This window comes from Hyperoodon ampullatus, assembly GCF_949752795.1.
Source record: "Hyperoodon ampullatus genome assembly, chromosome: 10".
NCBI lineage: Eukaryota > Metazoa > Chordata > Mammalia > Artiodactyla > Ziphiidae > Hyperoodon > Hyperoodon ampullatus.
In genome coordinates, this window is record NC_136923.1 from 27,976,276 (window position 1) to 28,000,185 (window position 23,910).

General features: G+C 40.4%; 1 protein-coding gene across 17 annotated transcripts in view; it reads left to right on the plus strand.

Annotated features, from left to right (window-relative positions):
- Positions 1-12,272, plus strand: part of CADPS (calcium dependent secretion activator) — a gene marked incomplete at both ends in the record, with an annotated part of 485,811 nt that extends 473,539 nt beyond the window's left edge. For all 17 annotated transcript variants that reach the window (XM_079713702.1, XM_079713696.1, XM_079713695.1 and 14 more), the window contains 2 exons: positions 8,754-8,858; positions 12,093-12,272. In XM_079713702.1, the coding sequence (XP_079569828.1) occupies positions 8,754-8,858; positions 12,093-12,272 (285 nt within the window). The remainder of the gene's footprint in view (positions 1-8,753; positions 8,859-12,092) is intronic.
- Positions 12,273-23,910: the final 11,638 nt, after the last annotated feature.

Genomic DNA, 23,910 nt, shown 5'->3' on the forward strand with positions numbered 1-23,910 from the left:
TGAAGCTATGGAATTGCAGCTCAGGCTAACGAAGCTGTGGGGACTTTGGTAGAAGTGTGGAGAAACCCTTGGTGAAGTTTTTCACATGCTCTTAAGTTACCCAAATTGTAAGGAAGAAATATGCATTGAAAGTTTCAAATGTAAAAGATTTCATTACAGTGTTTCAATACAGCCATTTACCTAGGTTGTGGGGTTTTTTCCCCCTAACTAATAATAACCCACTTTTGTCACAAAAAGCAAAATGAAGAACTTAGTCACATGGGTGTGGTCAAAGTATTATCTTCCTCTTTGCTTCCTTGCCAACAAATAAAATGTCCTTTCTTCATTAGACAGTCAGGCAAGGTGCTGAGGCAATTTCTCTGCTGTGTGGCTGTGTTGAGTTGGAGAAAGGGTACTTTCCAAAGAGGAGATAAAAATCTTCCAGGTTTCACTGTGTTTCTTCAGTCCAGAAATGCAGGTTGGTTACCAAGAGGTTACAAATTACCTTTTTGCTCAGATCTTTTTTGAAGAATGAAAGCTGCTTAGAAAGCTTTGCACAACCCTGAAGAGCTCGCACTTAGGGAGATACTCTTTCTTATTCGTGAAGCAGGCTAGGATAGCGGGGCTAAGATAGTAACAGGTAACACTTAGTATGTGGCCGGCGCTATTGTAAGCACACCACACATATTAACTCATTTAACCCCCACAACAACCATAAATGGTTTTTATTATCATCCCCATTTAGCAGATGAGAAAACTGAGGCACAGGGAGGTTAAGGGATTTATCAAGATTCAAACACAGGACAGGCCTGATTCAAGTCTATTCTCCTAGCCACTAGGCTATACTGCCTCTCAGCCTCTTGAGTCCAGGTTCCATCTCTTGCTAGCTGCTAGAGCACTTTACTTCTCTGAGCCTCAGTTTCCTCATCTGTGAAGCAAGACTACAGATGATAATAAAGACTCAACTATTTAGACTTTAGCCATGAACTGCCCAGGCATTGAGAGCTTTGCCTCCCTGGCATATATAGCATGAACATGCCAGTTTCAAAGGAAATATATATTTGGAAATAAGCCAACCATTATACTCAGGTCCTTGTGAATTTCAGCTATCATTCATGCTTAGGATGTATTGGACTGAGTCACAGTTTTTTGTTTTTTATAAATTTATTTATTTATTTTTGGGTCTTCATTGCTGCCCATGGGCTTTCTCTAGTTGAGGCGAGCGGGGGCTACTCTTCGTTGCGGTGCATGGGCTTCTCATTGCGGTGGCTTCCCTTGTTGCGGAGCATGGGCTCTAGGCGCGCAGGCTTCAGTAGTTGTGGCTCACAGGCTCTAGAGCGCAGGCTCAGTAGTCATGGTGCATGGGCTTAGTTGCTCCATGGCATGTGGGATCCTCCCGGACCAGGGCTCGAACCCGTGTTCCCTGCATTTGCAGGTGGACTCCCAACCATTGCGCCACCATGTAAGTCCCTGAGTCACAGTTTTTAATCAAAGAAAGTGTGTGAAGATGTGTGTTTGTGCATGGTGCAGTTATTGGTCCTTAGGTCAAATACCAAATTTTCTAAAAGCTCATTTTTACTATATTGGACTAAATATTACCTTCCATCGTAGGCATGGGGCAGCATGTCTTGTTCAGAAGGTGTGTGTGTATGTGTGTGTGTTTTGCTAAAAGTGACACACTGCAGTACTCGTGTTAGACTTCAATAAAATGTTTCTTTAAAGAAAAAAGCAACACAGGAAGAACTGAGTTTTGCATTAAACTATTTTCATTGGATTTGTGACTCTGCCTAAAATTTCTCTTCTAGCACTTCTGGTGACATCTTTAATTACACATGAAACTGAATTTCCCCAAGGTTCTATTTTACTCTCCCTGTTCACAGAAAATGTTAAAACTTATAATGGATAATTTTTCAGGAATGAAATTTTTATCAATGTCATAACTTTTGTATCTCCAAAACTCTGTTAGGAAAGTTCAATTCGTTGTGACAAAGGCAATATTTCTAGTTGTATTTCTCATTGAAAACTCACACTACCCACAGTGAGAATTTTCTTTTAGTAGCAATTGCTGAGTTACCAACCTAAGAGAAAGTAAGAAGGGATTAGGTAGGGCTACGGAGGGAAATTAAAAATACGTTGATGCTAACACAACATTGTAAATCAACTATACTCCAATAAAAAAATTGTTTTAATTTTAAAAACCCTATATATATATATTTTTTTCAAACAATAAATAAATGGGGTAAAATGTTAACAATAGGTGAATCTGGGTAAAGGGTATATGGGTGTCATTTATACTACTTTATTTTTACAACTTTTCTAAGTTTTAAAGTATTTCTAAGTAAAACAGAATATGCATATTATATAATAAATATATTTTCTGTTTAATAAAACAAATACGTTGACGCTACCTAAGAAATGGCACCTCTCATCCCCATCCAACTTTCTAATCATTTCCCTTAAGAGTCAGCAATGATTGTCTCTCATCCATTAGTTCTTTAAGGCTGTTGAGTGGTTTTCCGTGGGAAACCCCCTGACTCCCCTCCCTCTGCCTAGTGACTTTCTAAGCTCATAAAAAAGTAGAATCTTTTCAACACCAGGCCAAGCTTGGGCTCTGAGGGAGACAGATCCAAGAGCATTATCCTACCCACACACTTGTCCTTTGAGAGCTGAATGACATTGCTGAAAAGGCACCTGGAAACTAGAGCTGTTTCTATATAAACAAACCATTGCTTTTTAAAATTATTGAGCTGAATGTGACAACTCATACAGATGTAGTGGTAAATAACCAACTTGAAGCTTGTCCCACTGCTTACTAGTTGTGTGACCACAGGCTACTTATTTAACTTACCTATGCCCCTTTTTCTCATCTACAAAACAGGGCTGTTAATAATATTGAAACTCTATTGTTTGTTTGTTTGTTTTGTTTTTTAATTTTAATTTTATTTTTTATTGAAGTGTAGTTGATTTACAATGTTGTGTTAATTTGTGCTGTACAGCAGTGACTCAGTTTTATACACACACACACACACACACACACATTCTTTTTTATATTCTTTTCGATTATGGTTTATCCCTGGACATTGAATATAGTTCCCTGTGCTATACAGTGGGACCTTGTTGTCCATCCATTCTATATGTAATAGTTTGCATCTACCAACCCCAGACTCCCAGTCCATCCCTCCCCTTATAGATACTCTTAAGAGTTCAACTCGATGATGAAATTATACAATGCTTGTGGAATGCTCTTCACAGTGCTTGTACATTGTAAGGACTCGGTGTTCAATGAGTAGGTAACTTTTTATTAATTTTGTGAATGTGTATGTATGTGTATGTGTGTATTAGGAATCCTGTACAAAATAGGACTTTGTTAAAAACTGAGACTCTAAGTCTTATGGAATGGTATTGTCTGATGGGGGGGTTGTGTAAGTTACACGGGTATGTTACCCTTGTAATTAATGAGTATGGAAACACATTGAGTAGTTCTGTCTCCTTTTCAGCCTCTGTCCCTTGTTTTCATTGCCACTCAGGTATGCGATGTGGCTGGCTCCAGAAACAAATGAATCATTAACAGTAAGGTCCCTTTAGGACGTTGAATTAACATCAAGGTAGGGGTGGGAGTAGGGAATTTAGACTCATCTAGGTGGCTGTGATGACAGAGGCATAAAGGCAGCAGCAATCACTGGAGTAACACTCTATCCTGCTGATGAGGGATTATCCAAATCCAAGTGAAAATCCATTTTCTGGGAACCCTATATTGTCCCGTGAGGTGTGAAGTATTCATCCTGTCTCATAATCCTGCAGCACTTCCCAAGGATAAAATTCCCAGGGGAAACAGTGAACCCAAGCCTGGGGACTAGGGAGAGGTGAATGATTCACTTCTCAGTTGCAAAATTTAAGGAGGAGCCAGAAAATACAGTAATCAAATACATATTTTAATATGTTAAAAAAATCAAAATGAATGCAAAAACTCCATGATGAACAAAATACTAAAATGTGCATTAAAGGCAGCATCCGATCCTGCACTTGCAAGATCCTGCCTCACCCGCCTCACCCCAGTCCTAGCTGTAGTGAGCCCCTACATGACAGAGAGACATGTTGTGTATAACGATTCTTCTGCATGAACTCAGTGTAGTTGCAGGGCAGAATGTGTGGCCCGATTATCAGCAAGTTAATTTCTACTAGAAATGGATCAAGAAAATTCTTCTGTACGGTATATTAAAAGGATACCTGTTATGTTTTTGAGAGTAATAATAACAACAGTGGCTAAATTTTATTGAGTGCTTACTATGTGACAGTCACTGTGCTAGGCACTTTACATAATTATCTCTTTTAACACTCACAGTAATCCTATGAAGTAAGGGTTAACCCCAAGAGAAGACTAGGGGTCAGAAAGTTAAGTAGCTTGCTTGAGTTTATCCAGCTAATAAGTAGCCAGCCCAAGCTGAAGCTGTAATTCATCCACACATGGTTTGAAAAATCACTCATTATTTGTCTGAATCCTTTGAATCCAGTATATAAATCTAGGTCAATATAGTTTTAAATGTGTATAATGCACCCAGGATGGTTTTATAGGTTTGGGTGATGATCTAACACAAACAACTTTACAGTGGAATTACTTTGAGCTAGTCATGTATCCTGTAAGACTTATGCATATGATTCTAGAGATATTCCAATAGGAATAATTTCTTCCAGCATTGCATGCCTTTCTCTGGTCACTTGCTCTGCTTTCTTCCTTGTTTTGTGGTATTTCTTGGGTTGAGAAAGAGAGAGAAAAAGAGGAGAGAAATGATATTAATGGTGATGATGATGAAGATGTTAGTGGTGACGGTGATGTGACAATTGTGATGATGCTGGTGGTGGTCGTCGTCATGGTAGTAGCTAACATATATTGAGGCCTTATTATGTGCCAAGTACTGTGATGTGAGCTTTATTAGCATTAATTCATTTAGCATCACAACGCCTATGAAAGGCTGATTAATTCCCATTTTCTGATTGAGAAAATGAGTCTCTGAGAATATAAGTAACTTGCCCAAGATCACAAACCTAGGCAAAAGACAGATAAAGCCTGTGCTCTTAACAACTATGATGGAAGAAAGGGAGGGAGGAAGGGAGGGAAGGGAGGGAAGGAAAAGAATTAAATGGCACAGTTTTAGATCAACCTTCCAGGTTCTCTTTTTTTGCATTCAATTAAAAAAAAATTTTTTATTGAGGTATAGTTGATTACAATGTCATGTTAGTTTCAGGTGATTTTAACAACCCGAGAAGTTCCTGCAGGCCATAGCTATGATGGGCGTCCTTTTGGCTTCCAACTCTAACACCTTCACAGAATTATCCCCAGAGAACATACTTCAGAGGTACCCAGGGTACTGGGGATTTTATTTCTCTAGGGCTTTTTTAGGATTAAAGTAACCTTATGTAGAAAGTTTCCATTTAATATACCTGAATTAAGGGCAGGCAGCAAAGGAGTCATGAGTATACTTAAATACTTAGTTTATGTCATCAGCTCACAATTTTTATTTCTAAGGGTTTAGAGTGCATTTTACCAAAATTTTAGTGTCCAGGTATCAGGCTATCTCTGGAAAAGGCATATCTGAACCAGAGACAAAACAAAGTGGGGAGAACTTAAAATGTTTTATGAATTTCCTCTTTTGAAGAATCATAACAAATCTGCTGTATTAGCATTGATCTCAAATAAAGCAAACCTGATTAATAAGCACTGTGAACTGAATGTTATAACAACTGGCTTTCTGGAAGGGAGAATGCCCTGGTTTGTGGCATTTGCCAATTTCCATAGGGTAAAAACGCCCACTAAGGCCTATTTCTAGATATCAGTGTGATACCCCTGAATGTAGAGTTGGGAAGAGATACACAAGATCAGCTCTCATGTCCAGCGCACTATTACACCCTCCTAGGGAGGAGTCATTAGGTGATCAGCTTTTTCACTCCAGTGCCTAATCCTGGAAAACTGCCACTTCTGGACTCACTAGCTGTGTGACCTTGGGCAAGTCACTTCACCTCTCTGGGCCTTTGTTTCCTCCTCTACAAAGGAGGAGCTCTGTGGAAGATCCCCTTCACCTCTAATGTTTTAAAGTTCTAGAAGGCAGTGACTCCTGCTTTCTCCAACATCCAAGTGCCTTTAAGCGCCTTTCTGGAAAACCAAGTTAGCGCTGTGCTTCATCCAAGAGTGCCTCCAATTTCATCTACTGAGCATAAGGTTTGGAAAGGCGTGACTTACTCCCTTTTGCCTCTTGAAATGTGTAGCCAATGGGGCATCATACATTTTTTACACTTCTTTTGCTAGATGTGAGATCCAGGAGAAAAAGCATGGATGTTCCAGGGCTTTCTTGTTCTCCTGGGGTGGGAATCTGTGAGCGTGATGCGCTGATCCATCCATCGCTGCATGCATTTCCTACCGCCCTACCCTTTCAGCAGCAGAGAAAGAGTATTGATAGCAGTCTACCTTTCCCTTTTAATTTTTTAATAGCCAAAAGCCATTTACAAGAATGGGAATTACTTATATAAAATGAGGGCTGGGGGGAGTTCGTTATTTTTTTCCCCTGAAAGGTGGCATATCTCTCAGCAAAGAGAAAAAGGCATGTTGCACAAGGCTTGCTGGCAGTGATAGAAGCCAGCGCTGGTTTGCCCGTTGTCACAGCCAAAGCAAAATGCCACCTCTGCCTAGAAGCCAGAGTGCCACATTCCTCTTTTGTGTCCCTGAGATGCACTCATCATGGGGTCCTGGTCTTGTAGGTTTGGCCAGGAGGTCACCCAGGTTCCTTTGAAGGTCATTTTCCAACCCCAGGAGGTGGGAGTCGGGGGTAGGGGGCGTTGCTCATGACACTCAAAATAGATTATTTGAGCCCCCAGATTTCATGTCAGAATAAGTCAGTAAATGTGGAATTTGAGGCCTGGGGTAAACACAAGAGGTCCCCCAGCTGAGAGTAAAGTAGGGCTATAGAAACACCCATGACCTAGTCATATTCCTGTCCCTAGCCCCTTAACAAACCCAGATGCAATGACATCAAGAGCTCCAGAATCCCAAGGCAGGAGATGCCAAAAACACCTCCAAATAATCACAACCCCCCCCCAAAAAAGTTTCAGTGAAATGTCCTCGCTCCTAGAGGGGAAAACCTGTCCATGCCTGAAGCAGCTGGACCAGGGCAAATCCCCTGCCTACGTGGAGTGAACTGCAGATCTCAAGAAATAAATCCCTACCCCCCACCCCGCCTGCTCCCTTGGGGAGGGACAGAAGGTTCCTGAAACTGACAGTTTCGCCTCCGTGATCTTTAAAAGAGCAGAAGTTGGCTGTGAGGCTGCAGTGCTGCCTTGATTGGGGTAGTGTGGTCTCTGTTTGCGGCTGGGCTCCAAGGAGAGCCACAATTGGCTCTGATGAGGAAAGAGCCTAGAAACGAAAGATTGCAAAGAGGGCTTCTGAACGCCATGGCTGAGACTGTGTCGTTTCTTGCAAGGTGAAACTTGGCAGTTCTACCTTGCAAGTAAAAACCCAAATTAATTTTTTTTTTAAAGAAATTAAGTCAGAAACAAGGCTTCGGAAAAACTGTGAGTGTTAGGCATAAACTGATTTTGGATGATCTTTAGGTGAGAAAGGGTGGAGTTACCATCAGAAACATGTTTTTATTTATGCTTTTCAAATCTCCACTGGTGTGCGTGTGCGTGTGCGCGTGTGCGTGTTGGTTAACAGGAGAGTATGCAGCGTTTCAATTCTCTAACCACTTTTTTTTTAACATCTTTTCTGCACACAGTTCATATACATGCCCTATAAATAAATATATAGGTCCATCCACACCTTTTCATTTTATTTGTAAATTGTTTGGTATAAGCAGCAATGCGTAATGAAACCTGGTGAAGTTTAAAAGATTAGATTTTTTTTTTGTACTGACACTTCATAACACTGTTCATATGTCTCCGAGTGAGATTTATGAATATATGAGCAGTACTGCAAAATTATACCGCACCAGAGACTCCGTGCACCACAGGGGTGGCAGTCTAAAGTGACACAGCTTCAAGCATTTTTCACAGACAAGAAGCAAAATTTAACCCCCTTAAGGGGAAGTATGATTTCAACAGCTTGAAATGAGCTCATTTGTAGATGTTTTTTTTTCTCTCATCTTCCATAATTTTTTGGTGTTAAGATTAAAACAGATTGCACAGCCAATGTAAGGCCACATAAGCTGCCCAGAGTATAATTTGGCCCTTAAAGAGAAACCCGCCTTCATTGTCTTTATCCGAATGCCCCTTTAGGGTAAATGAAGGTAAACTTTGCCCTGAATTCCTAAGGCTCTCAGCCTGATTCCTAGAATTGTCCTAAGCAGACAGGGCCTGGATTTTTTCAAAAGGTAAGTAGCAAGGGGCATCGATTTGTTCAGTGGAGAAGCCCCCATCGTCTTGGACACCCGAGACAATGGTGTTAGGACACAAACAGTGACTTAAATCTCAACTGAGTAAAATGAACCAACAAAAAGGAGAATCAGAAGAGCAAACGGTGGTCTTTATGAATTGATTGTATATGAGGTGTGTATAGTGGAAGAGTTCTGTTTTCGATTCAAAGTCCAAACCGATCTCTTTTCGGCTGATCTGGTACCTCGTGATTTTTGCGTCAGTTACTGTTCATGATCTCTGTGCTCTGAAATTCTCTTTAACCATTTTGTTTTCCTCTTGGAACAGAGCAGGGTGCTCACACGTGGCCTGTTTCGTCTCTGTTCTTTAAATGCTCCGTGATGTGTTGGCTGGAGAACTTTTGTCTTTTTTTTCAGCAATGGTACAGCAGCTCCATGAACGTGATCTGTACCTGGCTGACGGACCGGATGGACTTACAGCTTCACATTTATCAGTTGAAAACACTAATTAGGATGGTAAAGGTAAAAGAAAACATAATGATTCTCCTTTGCAAACAGCTCACTGAAATACATTTCATTGGCAAGCTGCAGGATTTCCTTAACACAAAAAATATTAGTTTGTGTATAAAACAAGGTGATTCCTAAAACAGTATCTCAGGCAAGAAAAACCGGTGAAATCACTTTGGGATGCCTGGTTAATTTATTACTCAGACATCAAAGGGAAATTTAATAAAAAGGAATTTGATATTTTATCCAGACTGGATAAATACTTTATGTATTTGCCATGCAAATATACTGCAAGGGCCATCATGCCCTTTGCATTAAACTTTCAAAAGCTGGCTTTTGGGTACCACTATGCTAATCGCATCCATTACCAATTTCATTTATGGTTTAATTAAATAAAATTTTGCCACAATTAATTTAATAGAAATATTTACCTCCGGCTCTTTCTAAATATGTCCTGTGATCATTATCTGGATGCAAATCAATATTGTTCTTGTAGTTAATTGAAGTAGTTTCTCTTACAATGCGTGTATACAGTGAAATGTAAAGGATCCTGAAGGTGAGGTAACATACCCTGAATGTAGCTTTTTTTCCCCCTGTTCTTGTGTGTGTGCCTTGGACTAATGATAATTATTTCAGCGTGAAATCTCAGTGGTTTACATGAAATAATAAGATCACAGAAGGGGGTAAATACATTTTTGATCATTTCAGTTTCCATTTGATGTTTCATCATAGGGGGTTTTAAAACATTCGTATGCAAAAATCTCATTCAGAGCACAAAGTCTCTTTAAAAATATTTTAATGATAAAGCAGAGATGAATTTCCATTTCTTAACAGTTTGCCGAGTCCCCCCCGCCCCGCCCCCGCTATTCCCCGCCCCCCGCCCTGCCCCATTTCTTAGTCTCTTTCGGATCAGCGCCATTTCATTGAAGGTGCTCCACTACCCCAGTGCTGACTTAAAACCAATTACTGTTCCGTTGAGTGTAATTAAGGAGAATTATTATCATATGCATTTGATCTCACAAAGAGTCCTCCCAGGGAAGGTTGCAGACAGCAGTGTACTGCAGCTCTTAAAAAAGAAATCTATGCACTTGGACTGTGCACCCAGCCTAATTTTCATATATTTAAATTTCAGTTCCTTAAGGCAACCTCACTAACCATTGCCTGACCCCTTGCATTCCATTTTCTGGCTATAAATACTCTTAAGGGGAATTTTTTCTGTTTGACCCTTCCTGGGTAGACATGAAAAGAAGACATGAATTTTAATGTGTTAGAATATCTTCCCATTACTGATTTTCAGATTTTTGTTGAGACTGTTAGAATTAGCAATATTTTATTAAGAAAAAAATATAAGTCAGAGAGGAGGTTTCTTCTTAGCCTCTGCCAAAAACAACACAAACGTGAACCACAGGCAAGGGACACAGAAACGTCCCTGCCGAAGGAACTCCTTCACTTTTGCCAAAAGTGGGCCCGGCTTAACTAGAGCCACAGCACAGAGGGATGAAGCAGAATTCACCACCTCTTCCCTAAGTACGTTACCCAGGGGCCTCCTTCTCCGAGGCAAACTTCCAATGATAATTGGCTTTCTTTCCTGCCTCTGCATCACTTGGTTTATTCATCCATTCATTCATTATCCAGCAAGCATTTTTTCATCCAACCTTGGACAAATATTAGTCGAGTCCCTACTTGTATACTACAAGATGGGAGTATTTTTAAAAAATGACTCTATGTGGTCCCTGACCTTCGACATTCAGAGTCTGGCTGGGAAACTCACTGCTCTGGAATTTGACTAGAGAGGAGAATATTCAAGTGAGTTCTTCCTTTTTCTTATCATCTTCTGGCAATCAATTCTAAGTGATTGAAAAGTACAGAAAAATCAAGTAAATCATCTGGATATCTGGTCTCCACCAGACCTAGCATTTTACTCAGCCTCCTACCCTTCCCCCTCCAGGTACAGACACAGTTCCGCTAGCTACCTAGCCTTGCAGCTTGAGCCATAGCTAGGATGACCTTTGAATTTAGTGTCGAAACCAGATGACTTTGAAGAAAGAAAGAAGCTGCTACAAATAATCATACTGGGACCATAGATATAAACTGGCAAAGGGAACATGTGGTCATCCTATCCATAATCTTTTATTACTGGACTTCACTGAGCTGAACAGCATTCACTAGTTCGCTCTGCAGTCATTACCACATGAGACCTTCAGGAGTGGTTGACATGGTGATTGACACTAGGACTGCATCAGATGGACTCCAAAACCCAGAAATCATAACGCAAGTGGTGTTGAAGTATGTTACCGTTCCTTCTTTTGACCCCTTAGCAAGTTTCCCATATCAAGAGGAGAAACAAACAGCAGAATCAGTAGCTGAAATGATATGCAGTGTGATGAGGAGAGTTGTAGTTAGAGATCTTTTTCAAAAAAATGTTTTGTGAAGTAGACAACAGCCAGATGCTTCTGGTCATGTTCAATTAACGCGAAGGGATTCCTAGAAAAACAGTCCCTGGGATACCTAAGGAAATCCAAGAGAAATCGCCTGAAGGAACAAAGAAAGAACTTGTGGTTCAGCAATACCAAACCATTGTTCTTGAAAAAGAGCCAAATTTCTTCCCTGAGACCCTGAAGTTGTGAACAGAATAGATACACTTCTTTCCTAAGGAGATGAGAAATGTCACATGCCCGCAACATATTGATGAGGCATTAACGCTCCATCTTCCCCGTAATTGTTGCTGCCCATGATCGGTTTCGTATACCAACATGCATATGTCTGTCTTGTGAATGAGACAGAGGGATACGCAGTTACAAGCCTCACAAATACTAAGGACCAGACTGCAGCAGAAATCGTAAAATACCATAGTCATTTGATCCATCACTTATGTGTTATAGCCCCTCACACTGTCTATCGTATGATACGATACAAACCTAAGAGAAAGAACCAGACCAAAAAAAAAAAAAGAACCAAAACAATTATGGAACATTTCCCTTTACAGAACTGAATAAACACAAGCTTATGTTCTTTGCTTTGTCTCATCTAATACAGTTTATCCTGTCACCATTTCTCATTTTCTGTCATTCAACAAATCTCAGTTTTCAGTACAAGTGAAATCTGAGCATGGTGGCTTTTCATGTGCCAGTGCATGAAGTGTGACACTTAGCTGAGGTCAGTGTTCTCAACCCCATGCTTGCCTTGTGCCCTGTCCGTCCCTTCATGGAGATGAGATCTCCCTCATCACTGCATCTTTTCCCTCCTTAGAAAACCTATAGAGATTTCCGACTGCAAGGAGTCCTGGACTCAACCTTAAACAGCAAGACCTACGAAACCATCCGGAACCGTCTCACTGTGGAGGAGGCCACAGCGTCCGTGAGCGAGGGCGGGGGTCTGCAGGGGATCAGCATGAAGGACAGCGATGAGGAAGATGAAGAGGACGATTAGAACGCTTGGGCCTCGAGTCCACTAGCCAGAGTCTTGTAATCAATGCATGTCCTTAGTCTGTTAGTTAACCCCATTATGGAATTTTCTGTCAACTACCATGCCATGAGATGTGTACTGATGATACAACTGCCATTTTAGCTACGTGGTACCAAGATTAGCAAACGACCTTCGACTCTACGATTTCCTGAATCCATGTCTATCTGTTTACAAGCAATATGGAGCACCATTCTTTAAATACCATTTATGGAGAATACATAGCTCAGTTGCTAGGTGTACCCCTGCTATCAGCAGAGTTCAGTGATGCTTCATCAGTGTGCTGTGCGCGCGTCGACGGTACATGGATGTGAGGGCGAGTATGCCAGTTACTTTCTTTGTTTCCCGTATGTGGATGCCAGTTACTTAAAGGAGTACAATAAAGGAATTTAACTAAGACACACAGATCTGCTTTGTTTCTTGAAAAACAGAAGGCAAGTCTCCAATAACCAACTTTCAGTTCTTTCTGTTCCCCTAAAGCTGAAAAATGAACCCTTGGTGTCCTTGTTAACCCTTTCATTTATCCAGATAGTTACCCAAAAAAAGGATGGCTACATACCAATGGATTGATCCTCCTAATTGCCACGGCAAGGGCGATCCTATCATAACATCCAGCACAGTTCAGAGCGACTGTCTTCTATCAAAGTTCATCCTATTAGATGTTATGTTTTGCTTTTATGTTTCAATAACCGTGTATGTAAAAAATAAAAAAAGACCTGAATATTTAAATTATGACCCTAGACTATAAATGTGTTTATAATAAGACATGGATATTTCCTTCAGTAGATTGTAACCATAATTTAAATTATTTTGTTCCACACTGTTTTTTATATCTGTCATGTACATTGCATTTTGATCTGTAGCTGTGTGACCCTGGGGTCCTCTGCAGAGCTCTTTCTTTCTGTGTCAAGTAGTAGATCCATCTTGCTTTTGCCTTATATAAAGCCTACAGTTATGAAAGTGTGGAAAACTGTGGCTTCTCAATAAATAACTGTTCACGTGTCCCAAGAATACTTTTGAGTCTTTTTTTTCCTCTGTCTCCTTTGAAAGCCGGAACTGAAACACGCAACGCAGGAAGACGCGGGGAAAGAGGAGGGAAGGGGTCATTTTCATAGAGTGTTCTCGAAACTGTTGGAGTGGGTAGTTTTCAAACACTTGTCTCCACGAGAAACAGCCTAAAATTCCACTAATTCAGACTCCACTAATTCAGAATCTGTGGGCATTTGGACATGTTGGGCTGATTACACTTGCATTATAGGATAAATAAGGGTTTGCTAAGCAAGAGAGTAGTGTAAACGAGAGAAATGTTTCTCCTGTATGAAGAGAAGGCCAACAAACTGTTTTTAAGCACCACTTTAACAGCAGTGTTTGCATTCAAACAAAGCGTGTGCCAATTATATATGATTCTTATATATTTGTTAAAGCATTTTACAAGATTCTCTAAGATATGGAGTACTCTTTTCGCTCCCCAGTCCTTGTCAGCCGTATACTCACCTAAGTTTAAAAGAAACCAAGCATTTTGGTAGCCTTACCTGTTTTATTTGTGCCTGCCACTAAATCAAGCTGACCTTTCCTTAGGGCTGACTGCAGTTTTAGAGAAATGACTACCTTTTCAATAGGACCAGGCAGAATCCTCACCAGTTGGTCTCGACAGATCAACCCCTCTAAATAGCATGTCTCTCTGTTTAATCCTTGAGGTCTGCAGGGACAAATCACCAGTGCTTCCTGCCCTTAGTACTTCAAACAACTCCCATTTATTGAGCAACTATTTTATGCCAATAGTTGCCATTATTGGGCAACTATTTTATTATCAAATGTATTTATTTTATACATCCTGCATGTCTTACCGCATTCAAATCTCACAACAGCTGTAAGAGGAGAGGACTGTTATTATCCTCATTATAGACGAGAAAATTGAGATCAGAAAGCTTAAGGTAACTTGCCCTATGGTTACGCAGCTCCACTCAGAAACGTTAGAGATACTAGCATAGAACTGTTCAGATGAATGATGGGGGTATCGCATCAGGTGCAAAAAAATCTTTGCTCACCTAACAGCACAAAGTTAAGTCAGTGTGGCAAAGGTAGAATTTTGTGAAATATATTTGTATTAATGATATTTTGAGTTGCAAAACTAAAGCATATTTCTCTCAACAATTAAAAACAACTCAAAGGTGCACAAGACAGAGCATCGCCCAGTGTATAGGATTGGAAAAAGGAAGAAAATGCTCAGGAGCCTGGAGGACTGAGTGAGGTAAGTAACCAAGAGGCATAAAGAGAAACAAGTTAGACAGGACCTGAAACCAAGTTTTTTTTTGTTTTTTTTTTTAAGTTTCCTTCAAAAGAAGAATTCACCACAGCCTAGCACTGAGGGTCCTGTTGGATACCATCTCCCAGCGGGACTGCCCTGGAGGGAGGGCTGTGGAGAAGGAAATGACATCAGAAGAGCTCAGAGACAACAACAAAACTAAGTTCAAGTCTCAGGTTATCATTGCCACAGACTCAAAACAGAGCTCTAGCTCTGGGGACCTAGAGCTTTCCTTTGCGATGTAATCTGAAGTTTTCTTTTCCTTTTTTTTTTTCTTTTTAAATTAAAATACGATATACCTGCAAAAGAGTGCACACATCCTAAGCATACAGCTCGATGATCTGTGAAAGTGGCCACACTCTTTGAATCGTCACCAGGTCAAGAACTAGAACACAATGAACACCCCAGATAGACCCATGCTGGTGCCCCTTTCCAGTCTCTCCCCCTCCTTAGGGGTAAAGGTTATCCAAAGGTAACCACTATCCTGGTTTCTAATTGCATCAGTTAAATTGAAACCTTCATGCAATTAGACTCACAATACCTATGCTTTTATGCCTGGCTTCTTTTTGCTGTATGTCATACTCTTGGTGGAACTGTGGTTCATTTCTTCCCGATGCTCTATAGTATTCCAGTGTATGACTATACCACAATTTACTTATCCATGTTAACGTTTTGTTTTTAGTTTGGGGCTCATAGGAATCATACTGCCATGAATTTCTTCGTATGTTTCTTGTGGTGCAATTGCTGGGTCAGAGGGTAAAGATATGTTGCTCATTTTTAGGAAATACTGCCAGTTTTCCACAGAGCAAGAACGAAGTTACACTCTTACCAGCAGAGGATCAAAGCCCCTGACAACAGTAGGTATTGGCCTTGACAGTACCAAGTATTGTCGCTAATTTTGGTCATTCTGTTAAGTGGTGCAGTGCTTTATAATTGTAGTTCACTGATTACACAAATGGAGTTGATTGCCTTTCAACACACGTATTGGCAGTTTGGGTAGCTTCTCTTGTGAAGTGCACGTTTACGTTTTTTTCCCTTTTCTTAAAAGAGGAAAATTCTAGAGTTATTTGAAGACTGGTAGGGAAGAGGCCTTAGGAAAAAGTGCCAGATGGATGGTGAGAGATCGAGATGTAGAGGGAAATGTTAACCTGATGGAAAAGCATTCACTATACTAACAATCAGTCCACAAAGAGTTGAGTCCATACTGGCCGGGGAGTGCTGGAAACACCCAGGCTCTCTCTCTAATCCATTCCCTCTCATTAGCCAGTGGGACCTTTCTAAAAGGTAACTGTGCCCTTGTCCATCCTCTAATTAAAAGAATTCAGTGGCTCCCCTTGCTCATAGAATGAAGCCCAAATTGGTTAAGGTGATGTACAAGGTCGTGTGTGATCTGATCCTCACCTCCCCCTCCAGCCTCCTCTGCTAACCCTACACCTCCCTCTCTCTAGGCTACAGCTACCCCTGCCATCTTTCACTTCCTGTGCACCGTGATGCTTCCCACCTGGGCCCCTCCCTCTGAGCACTTCATCTCTTCCTTCACATCCCAGCTAATTAAATTTGACTTCCCCAGAGAAGCCCTTCCAAACCCTGCCCTCAGTCCAGCATCTATTTCCCTGGTATATATCCTCATGACTCTCTCTACTTCTCTTTCATACTATTCATCACACAATTCACGGAGGGGTCATCTTCATCATTACATGTTTCATGTAGCTCCTCTCCACTTCAGGTGGATGTGATCTGTGCCAGCTTCCCTACTCTATCCTGATTGTAGTCACTCAATATATAATTAATAAATGAAGGCTGAAAGTACAAAAATGTTAAGTCATCGAATTACTGTTCTCTTAGAACCTGTAGTCTAGCCGTTATGACTCTTGAAAAGACTTATATAGACTAAATACTGTAAGATTCAGAGGAGGGTTCAGAGGAGGGAGAAGGAAAGGAAGGCTTCCTGGAGGAGGGGGTCTTGAAGAGCCCATAGAGAAGACAGGAAAAGACATGGACCAAAGCAGAGGGAGGTGAGGGGATGTGCCACTTGGTTGAAGCTGTTTTTTTCTCTGATGGATTCCCAGTGCCTGTAGTGGATTCCCAGTGCCTGTAGTAAGCAGTCAACAAATACATGTTGACTTAAGACATTAATGAATATGCTCAGTGTGTTAGGGGAGCCTGGCTGCATGGAAAGATTTATGCAGGGGGTTGGGAGAGATTAAGATGGGAAGGGTGGATTAAGGTTTCCAAGGAGGACATCTAGTTTCATTTAGTTTGGGCTTATTGTTCCCCATAACAAAGAGCTAACTAGGATTTTTATTTTTTCAAAATATTTAAAGGAATTTTTTAAGTTAAAAAAAAATCAGAGCAGAATTCTATGAAACAAGAAGTTGAAGTCTCTCCCTTCCCCAACCCATTTCCCCAAAGTAGCCATTGCTAACAGATGGGCATATATTCTTCCAAATATGTTCAAATTATATATAAGTATATTGGATATATATATTTATATATATAATACATATATCCAATATCCAGTTGGATATATTTATATTTTTACATATTTTTATATATATATATTTAAAAATATATTTTCACAAATGGGATTGAGCCTGAGCCTACTAAGGCACATCATATTTTTCACTTATCAGTGTAGGGCCATTTCCATGTCTGCACATACAGATTTTCGGTATGACTTTTAATGCTTGTGCTGTATTTAAGGAGATTGTCTAATCAAAGAAGAAACAAGAACAAAATGAGGTAAACTAAAAATCCAGGATGAAATGGAGAATGGATCAAAACATAATGGTAGAAATGAGCCATCTGTGGAAGTGACCCAAGAGTCTGTTTGAAATGTGTGACTCAAGAATTTTTGAAACACCCCAAATTCAACCCCAGTCTAACTGCACTGTATTATAATGATTTTTTTATGTGTCTGTCTCCCCGCTAGACTGCCAACTTCTTGAGGTCAGGGACTATGCATCTATTTGTGTGTGCCAGGCTGGTGCCTGGAATATAGGCACTCAATAAATGTTGGTTGAATTGAAAGGGTGAACATCAGAGAGGCACACCTGAGGATGATCATGACTAAGAAAGTATAAAGTAGGGACTTCCCTGGTGGTCCAGTGGCTAAAACTCCGCACTCCCAATGCAGGGGGCCCAGGTTCGATCCCTGGTCAGGGAACTAGATCCCACATGCATGCCGCAACTAAAAGATCCCGCGTGCCGCAACTAAGACCCGGCGCAGCCAAATAAATAAGTAAAATATTTTTTAAAAAAGAAAGTATAAAGTAAATTTATTACAGTATCCTCTCTCTGTAAAGAAAGAATTACTAAAAAAGATGATGAATCTCAATAGCTTTAGGAAAACCATCCACCTCATCATTAACGTGACCTGAATTTCCGGTGCCGGTGTGAATAGTAATGCTGTCATAAATTTGGGATTCTGTAAGAATTTTAGGAAATCAACCAACCAGTAAGGGTTGTATCATTATTGTTTCAACATAAATTTTAAGAAATTCATTTTATTTAAACTTTAAAATCCAAAATAATTGTGTTCTTTGTGGCCAATTTCCATCAGCACATGGTTAACAAATCTGAAATGAAATCACATTATGCACAATTTTGCAATTCTGGGTAAACAAATTTTTTAAAATCAATACTCATCTTTTATTCAAGGTTGTTTTCCTTCTTCATCTAAATACTAAAATTATCATCTGTTTTCCTTCTTATGAAACTATGCATTTCAACCAAAGTCGTAAATCTGCCTTTGTTGTAACTAAGCAAAGGAGGAGAGGGTGCCATCAGCCAGCAGAGTCCTCTCCCCTGACGACCGTACATTGAAGGTCAAAGAAAAACACTACACAACAAGTGATCACAGCCACCAGCTAACAGAGGAATAACAAGATCACAATTACTACAAATAAGAGGAATGCAAAGGCTGTAACAAAAAGCCAAGAGTACCCAGATAACATTTTTTCTTATTTCCTAAAAATCTATGATGTGATGGCAAAAAGCAATTGTAAACATGGTTAAGTTGGCATATTTCCCTCTGTCCATCAGAAACAAGTTGGCTTGTTTCCTGGGTAGTGAATACAATTGCAAAGAACAAACAAGGCTTTACTTAAATCTCCAAGCAAGAAACATGTGATTGAAGATAGTATGGATTTTAGAGAAAGCGTTGGAAATTTTGGAACGCACTTAAAAGAAAACCAAAGGCAGCGTAAGAAGACAAATACTGCCAGTATTTGGTGCAAAGAAAAGTACAGTTTAGGTGGAAGCTATGACCAGGTTTCAAACTCTGATGTCACTGTATGAATGTCGCTATGTTATTGTCCTGAACTGGGCACCTCACTCGGTCTCCCCAGTCAACCCCTGGAACAGGGCTTTGAGCACAATAAATTCCTCCACAGTGTTCTTTAGTGCAATTACTTTCATTTTAGATAAAAACCACCCTTCAAAAAAATCAAACATTAAGATTATAGACTGAAAATTCCAGAGCATATGGAGAATATCGACATTGCAATGTATTTGGAAAGTTTGAACTCTTCAGAGGACGCTTTAATTAAACGACAGTCTCTAGTTTTGTAATCCTACAAGTTGAACTCCTACGAAATAATTTTTGGCAGGATGAAGAGATGTCTTTCTCTCCAAAACTTGGAATAGTTCTGATAAAATAATTCTGGAGAGATTAACCTAGACTAGTGATCTCCCAATCAAGGAAATGGGTTTCTTTCTACATTGAAAAGAAGTAAAACCATCTCTGATCCATTTCTTCTCCAACTTTTAGATCAATTCTTATGTTTCATTGATTCTAAGATAAAGCTTTTTTTTTTCATTTTTAACGTCTCTGAAATTGGAATTCATCCTTCACTGAAAAAAAAAAAAAAAGCTCACATTGCATCTACTCTCTGCCACCACCCCACCTCTGTAACAACACTGCTGTACACACAGTATTAATATTTCTTTGGAGAATGCAAGGAAAAGGAGGTATCTGTCCCAGGGAAGAGCCTCTCACTCAGTGAACTGAGGGCAAGGGCAGAGCTAGGAACTGACTCAGGAGTGGATGAGAAACAAGTGTCCATTTGCCCCCAGGAGGTCAGAAAAAGATGGTTCTTGAGATGGGGAGGGACTCAGACCCTGTTATTACAAAGGATGGGGGCTCAAACCACTCAATTTAATGTGGAAGTAAAGGTGAAAGCAGGGGCTGCAGGATCTGTAGACCATGGGTGACAGGACTAGCACGAAGGAGTAGCAGGTGGAGATCAAGAGCACAGGTTCAGGTTCTGGAGTCAGGCTGACCTTGGTTCTGATTTCAGTCGCTGGTAATACCCACCATGTGACCTCAGGCAAATTACTTAATTTCCCTAGGCCTCAGTTTTCTCATCTGTAAAATAGAAATAACCAGAATAATACCCTAAGCATGACCTATTGTTACAAGCTCATTAAAAGAAGGACCCAAAGGCACAGCAGCATTAGCAAACCTTCACTACAGCTGCGGGTTAGACCAGGGGCATCCAGGGACAGGGCAGTTGCCCAGCAGCAGCAGCAGCCCCAGCAGAGCTGTCCCTGGGGCTCTTCTGGCTGTGCCTCACCTCATTCGTCCCTTGGTTCTTGACTGAACCTGTCTCCCCAGCCTTCAGTGGATTCTGTGAGCTACTCCATAAAATCCTTTTCTCCCGTCAGTTTCTGTTGCTGGCAACCAAGAGCTCTGAGTGATATAGGAGGGATTCTGGGAAAGGGGACATATTTTTCAGTACATACTGTTTTATGTTTGATTCTTTTAACCATGTGCATTTATTACTTTTTCAAATTAAAAATATTTTAAAGGAGTGTAGTTTAAGTAAATCTACTGTTTACAGTGTCTCAACAGAGCATCATCTGGACAAGAAAAATGTGGAATTGAAGTATAGTACTAGTAGCAGGTGCAGGATGGAAGGTTAAGTATTACCCTCTAACCTTTGCTTATGTCCTCTTACAGGGGAGAGAGTCTGAACCTGGAGTGTTTAGCTAGAATTCAAGAGGTCCATGAACTTGAATAAGACAAAAAAAAAAGGAGGCAGCAAATCACAGTAGCACACCACAGTAGCACTTGCATTGTCTGTGGCTTTGTCACCAAGAGAAATCACAGATGTTTTCATATCACATTACAGTTGTTGCAATGTCTCAAAATATCATTTACACTCATCAGTACTTCTAAATTTCCTTAGGATTACACCTGCCACCAGATCTTATTTAATGCATTGAAAAGGAAGCTTATATATCACTGTGCCACACATTTATTTTCTAAAGTTTTTGATAACTGTATATCAATGCAGTTGGTCTCCTTTGGAATTATACCTATTTTATGCATTTTAAAGCATTATGCTGAGAAGGCATCCCTAGTCTTACCAGAGTGTCAAAGGGGTCTATGGTTTCCGTACTGTACACATACACACACACATAAACACACACACTCACACACAGAAAAGTTGAAAATTTCTGCCAAAGCTCTTCATCTTTCGCTTCCCCATCCCACTCCTTGCTTTATCTATTGTCTCTCTTCCTGATTTCCTTACCTATAAAATGGGGACCACGTCTTTTTCTTTTTTATACTAACCTTGTAAGCTGTAGAGTTTTAATATCTTGAAAGAAAGTCAAACCATCAAACTGGCCAAAACAATTTGACAAATGAAAGTCCACAGTTTACTGTTTGACGATATCAGTAGGTCGTATTTTTGTATTTCTAGATAGGATGAGTTAATGGTTAAGAACAATGGGTGTGGGATCCCATGCTGGCTTGCTCTGAGCGTTGGCTCTGCCACTCACCTAAACATGTGGCCTTAGGCTAATCACCGATACACACTGAGTCTCATTTACTTCATCTGAAGATGAGGATAACAAGTCCACTTGCTTTATAGGGTCACACTATTTATGCAATAGTAACAGAAACTGGTAATAATTAGTAAGCTCACAGGACCTGGCACACAGTAGGAAACCAGAGTAAGCAGTTGCCTCTAGGGAAAGAGACCAGAGATTTAGGTGGAAGGGAGACTTGATTTTCATTGCATACTCCATTACGTTGCTTGAACTCAGTAAGCATTAGGAATTATTTTAATTGCATCCCAAAATTCATTGAGTCTGGAGACACAAAACTCTGATCTACTAAAACCTCCTAGGTGATCAATATTAATTTATTTACTCTTTTATGTGCCCTAGGTGAAAACTTAATCTAGTCTGCAAAAAAACTGAAGGAGAATTCTTCCTATACTTGACTATATTAAATAAGCTTGTGCTCCGATTTGATTTAACGAGAGGGATGGAGACTTCCTTGCTACGGCTCTTCTTTCATTCCGCAAGCAAGCGCTTACTTATAGAATGTTAAGTTTCTCCTGTACAGAACTTTGTACCACCTCCACTTCCACCCCCAGGGGACCTATGGAGGTGTGGGTGGGAGGGGGCAGGAGCTCTAAAGGAAATCCTTATTCTGGAATTAAAATAAATATCTTCTCAATATCCAAGGAGAAGTCTGGGAAGCCTTCCTTCTCTTCAGTTAACAACTAGGTACCTTTTAAAATATTAGTCAGAAAGTGAGAGAGTGGCATGGACATATATACGCTACCAAATGTAAAATAGATAGCTAGTGGGAAGCAGCCGCATAGCACAGGGAGATCAGCTTGGTGCTCTGTGACCACCTAGAGGGGTGGGATAGGGAGGGTGGGAGTGAGACACAAGAGGGAGGAGATATGGGGATATATGTATATGTATAACTGATTCACTTTGTTATAAAGCAGAAACTAACATGCCATTGTAAAGCAATTATACTCCAATAAAGATGTTAAAAAAAACTTGCTAAAAAAATAATAAAATATTAGTCAGGAGAATAAAAGCACCAATGTACATTCCAGAACCATAGAGGATGAAAAGTCAGTCAGCCTTTGAACTACGGTTGGTAACTCAGAATCTTGATCTGTGCGGAGCATTCTTACAGAACAGTGGAGAAAATGTCTGTGGTTTTTTTTTTTTTTTTTTTTTTGCGGTACAACGGGCTTCTCACTGTTGTGGCCTCTCCCGTTGCGGAGCACAGGCTCCGGACGCGCAGGCCCAGCGGCCATGGCTCACGGGCCCAGCCGCTCCGCGGCATGTGGGATCTTCCCAGACCGGGGCACGAACCCGTGTCCCCAGCATCGGCAGGCGGACTCTCAACCACTGCGCCACCAGGGAAGCCCAATGTCTGTGTTTTTAAAACCAGCATGAGGTCTATCCTGTCCTTAGACACTAACCACACATGGGGAAAAAAAATACATGTAGTGCAAAATGCAGGGCTGCAAGCTGAGTTCAAGGGTGTACAGGGCAGAAACATAATGAAAAGAACATAGTTCTTTCAGGCGTTCGATTCATCCAACAAACCAGGTGTGCTTGCTGTCCAGGTGGTGAGTGTGAGTGACAGCAGTGACCAAAACTGAACGAGAGATGCCACTGCCCTACAGGAGTACACAGACCACGGGACTTAGACGGCAAAGATTTGCTCTCAAAGGAATGTTCAAGAAGGAGTGGCAGTCAGAAGGACAGCATCTAAAGACGTGAGTTTTCGAAATTGCCAAAACCATAGGGATGCTGTCAGCAAAATGCAGACTATGAAAAGAAAACCCTATAGAACAAAAAAATTTTTTTTGATTTTTTTCAAGAAATAAATTGCAAGGGGAAAAAGAGAAATGGAGAGAAATCTATAAATTAAAGGAGCGTTAAAAGGCATAACAACCAATCATAATGTAAGGACCTTATTTGAATCATAATTTAAACCAAAGATTACTTAAAATTCTGACACTTCAAAAATTGGAAATTGGAATGCTGGGTATTTGATGATATAAAGAAATTATTGTTAATATTTTAGGTGATGGTAGTGAAGTTATTTAGGGATGACAAAATAGTATGTCTAGGGCTGGCTTTAGAATGTAATATGAGGGGGTGAGTACGTGGGGGTGTACCTGAATCAGAATTGGCCATGGATTGGTCTTATTGAGGCTAAGTATATGGGTTCCTTATTTTATTCTGTTTTTTTTTTTTTGTGTATGTTGAAAACTTCTCATATTAAGATTTGGTTATTTTTTAATCAGTAGGAAAGATTCAGTAGAAATCAGAGAGGTAATGAAAAACATGCTGTTCTCTGCCAGAGAAGATGCGGAAGATCAACATGAAACTCTAGCTCTTGGGAGTAAATAATCTTCCTTGCACTCTCTCTCCTGTTTGTGTGGCATGGGCAAGACCGCTCTTCTCATTTCTAGTACTTCCTTTGCCTGGAGATTCTGGTTCTTTTTCTATGCATGCTGAGAGGTGTGA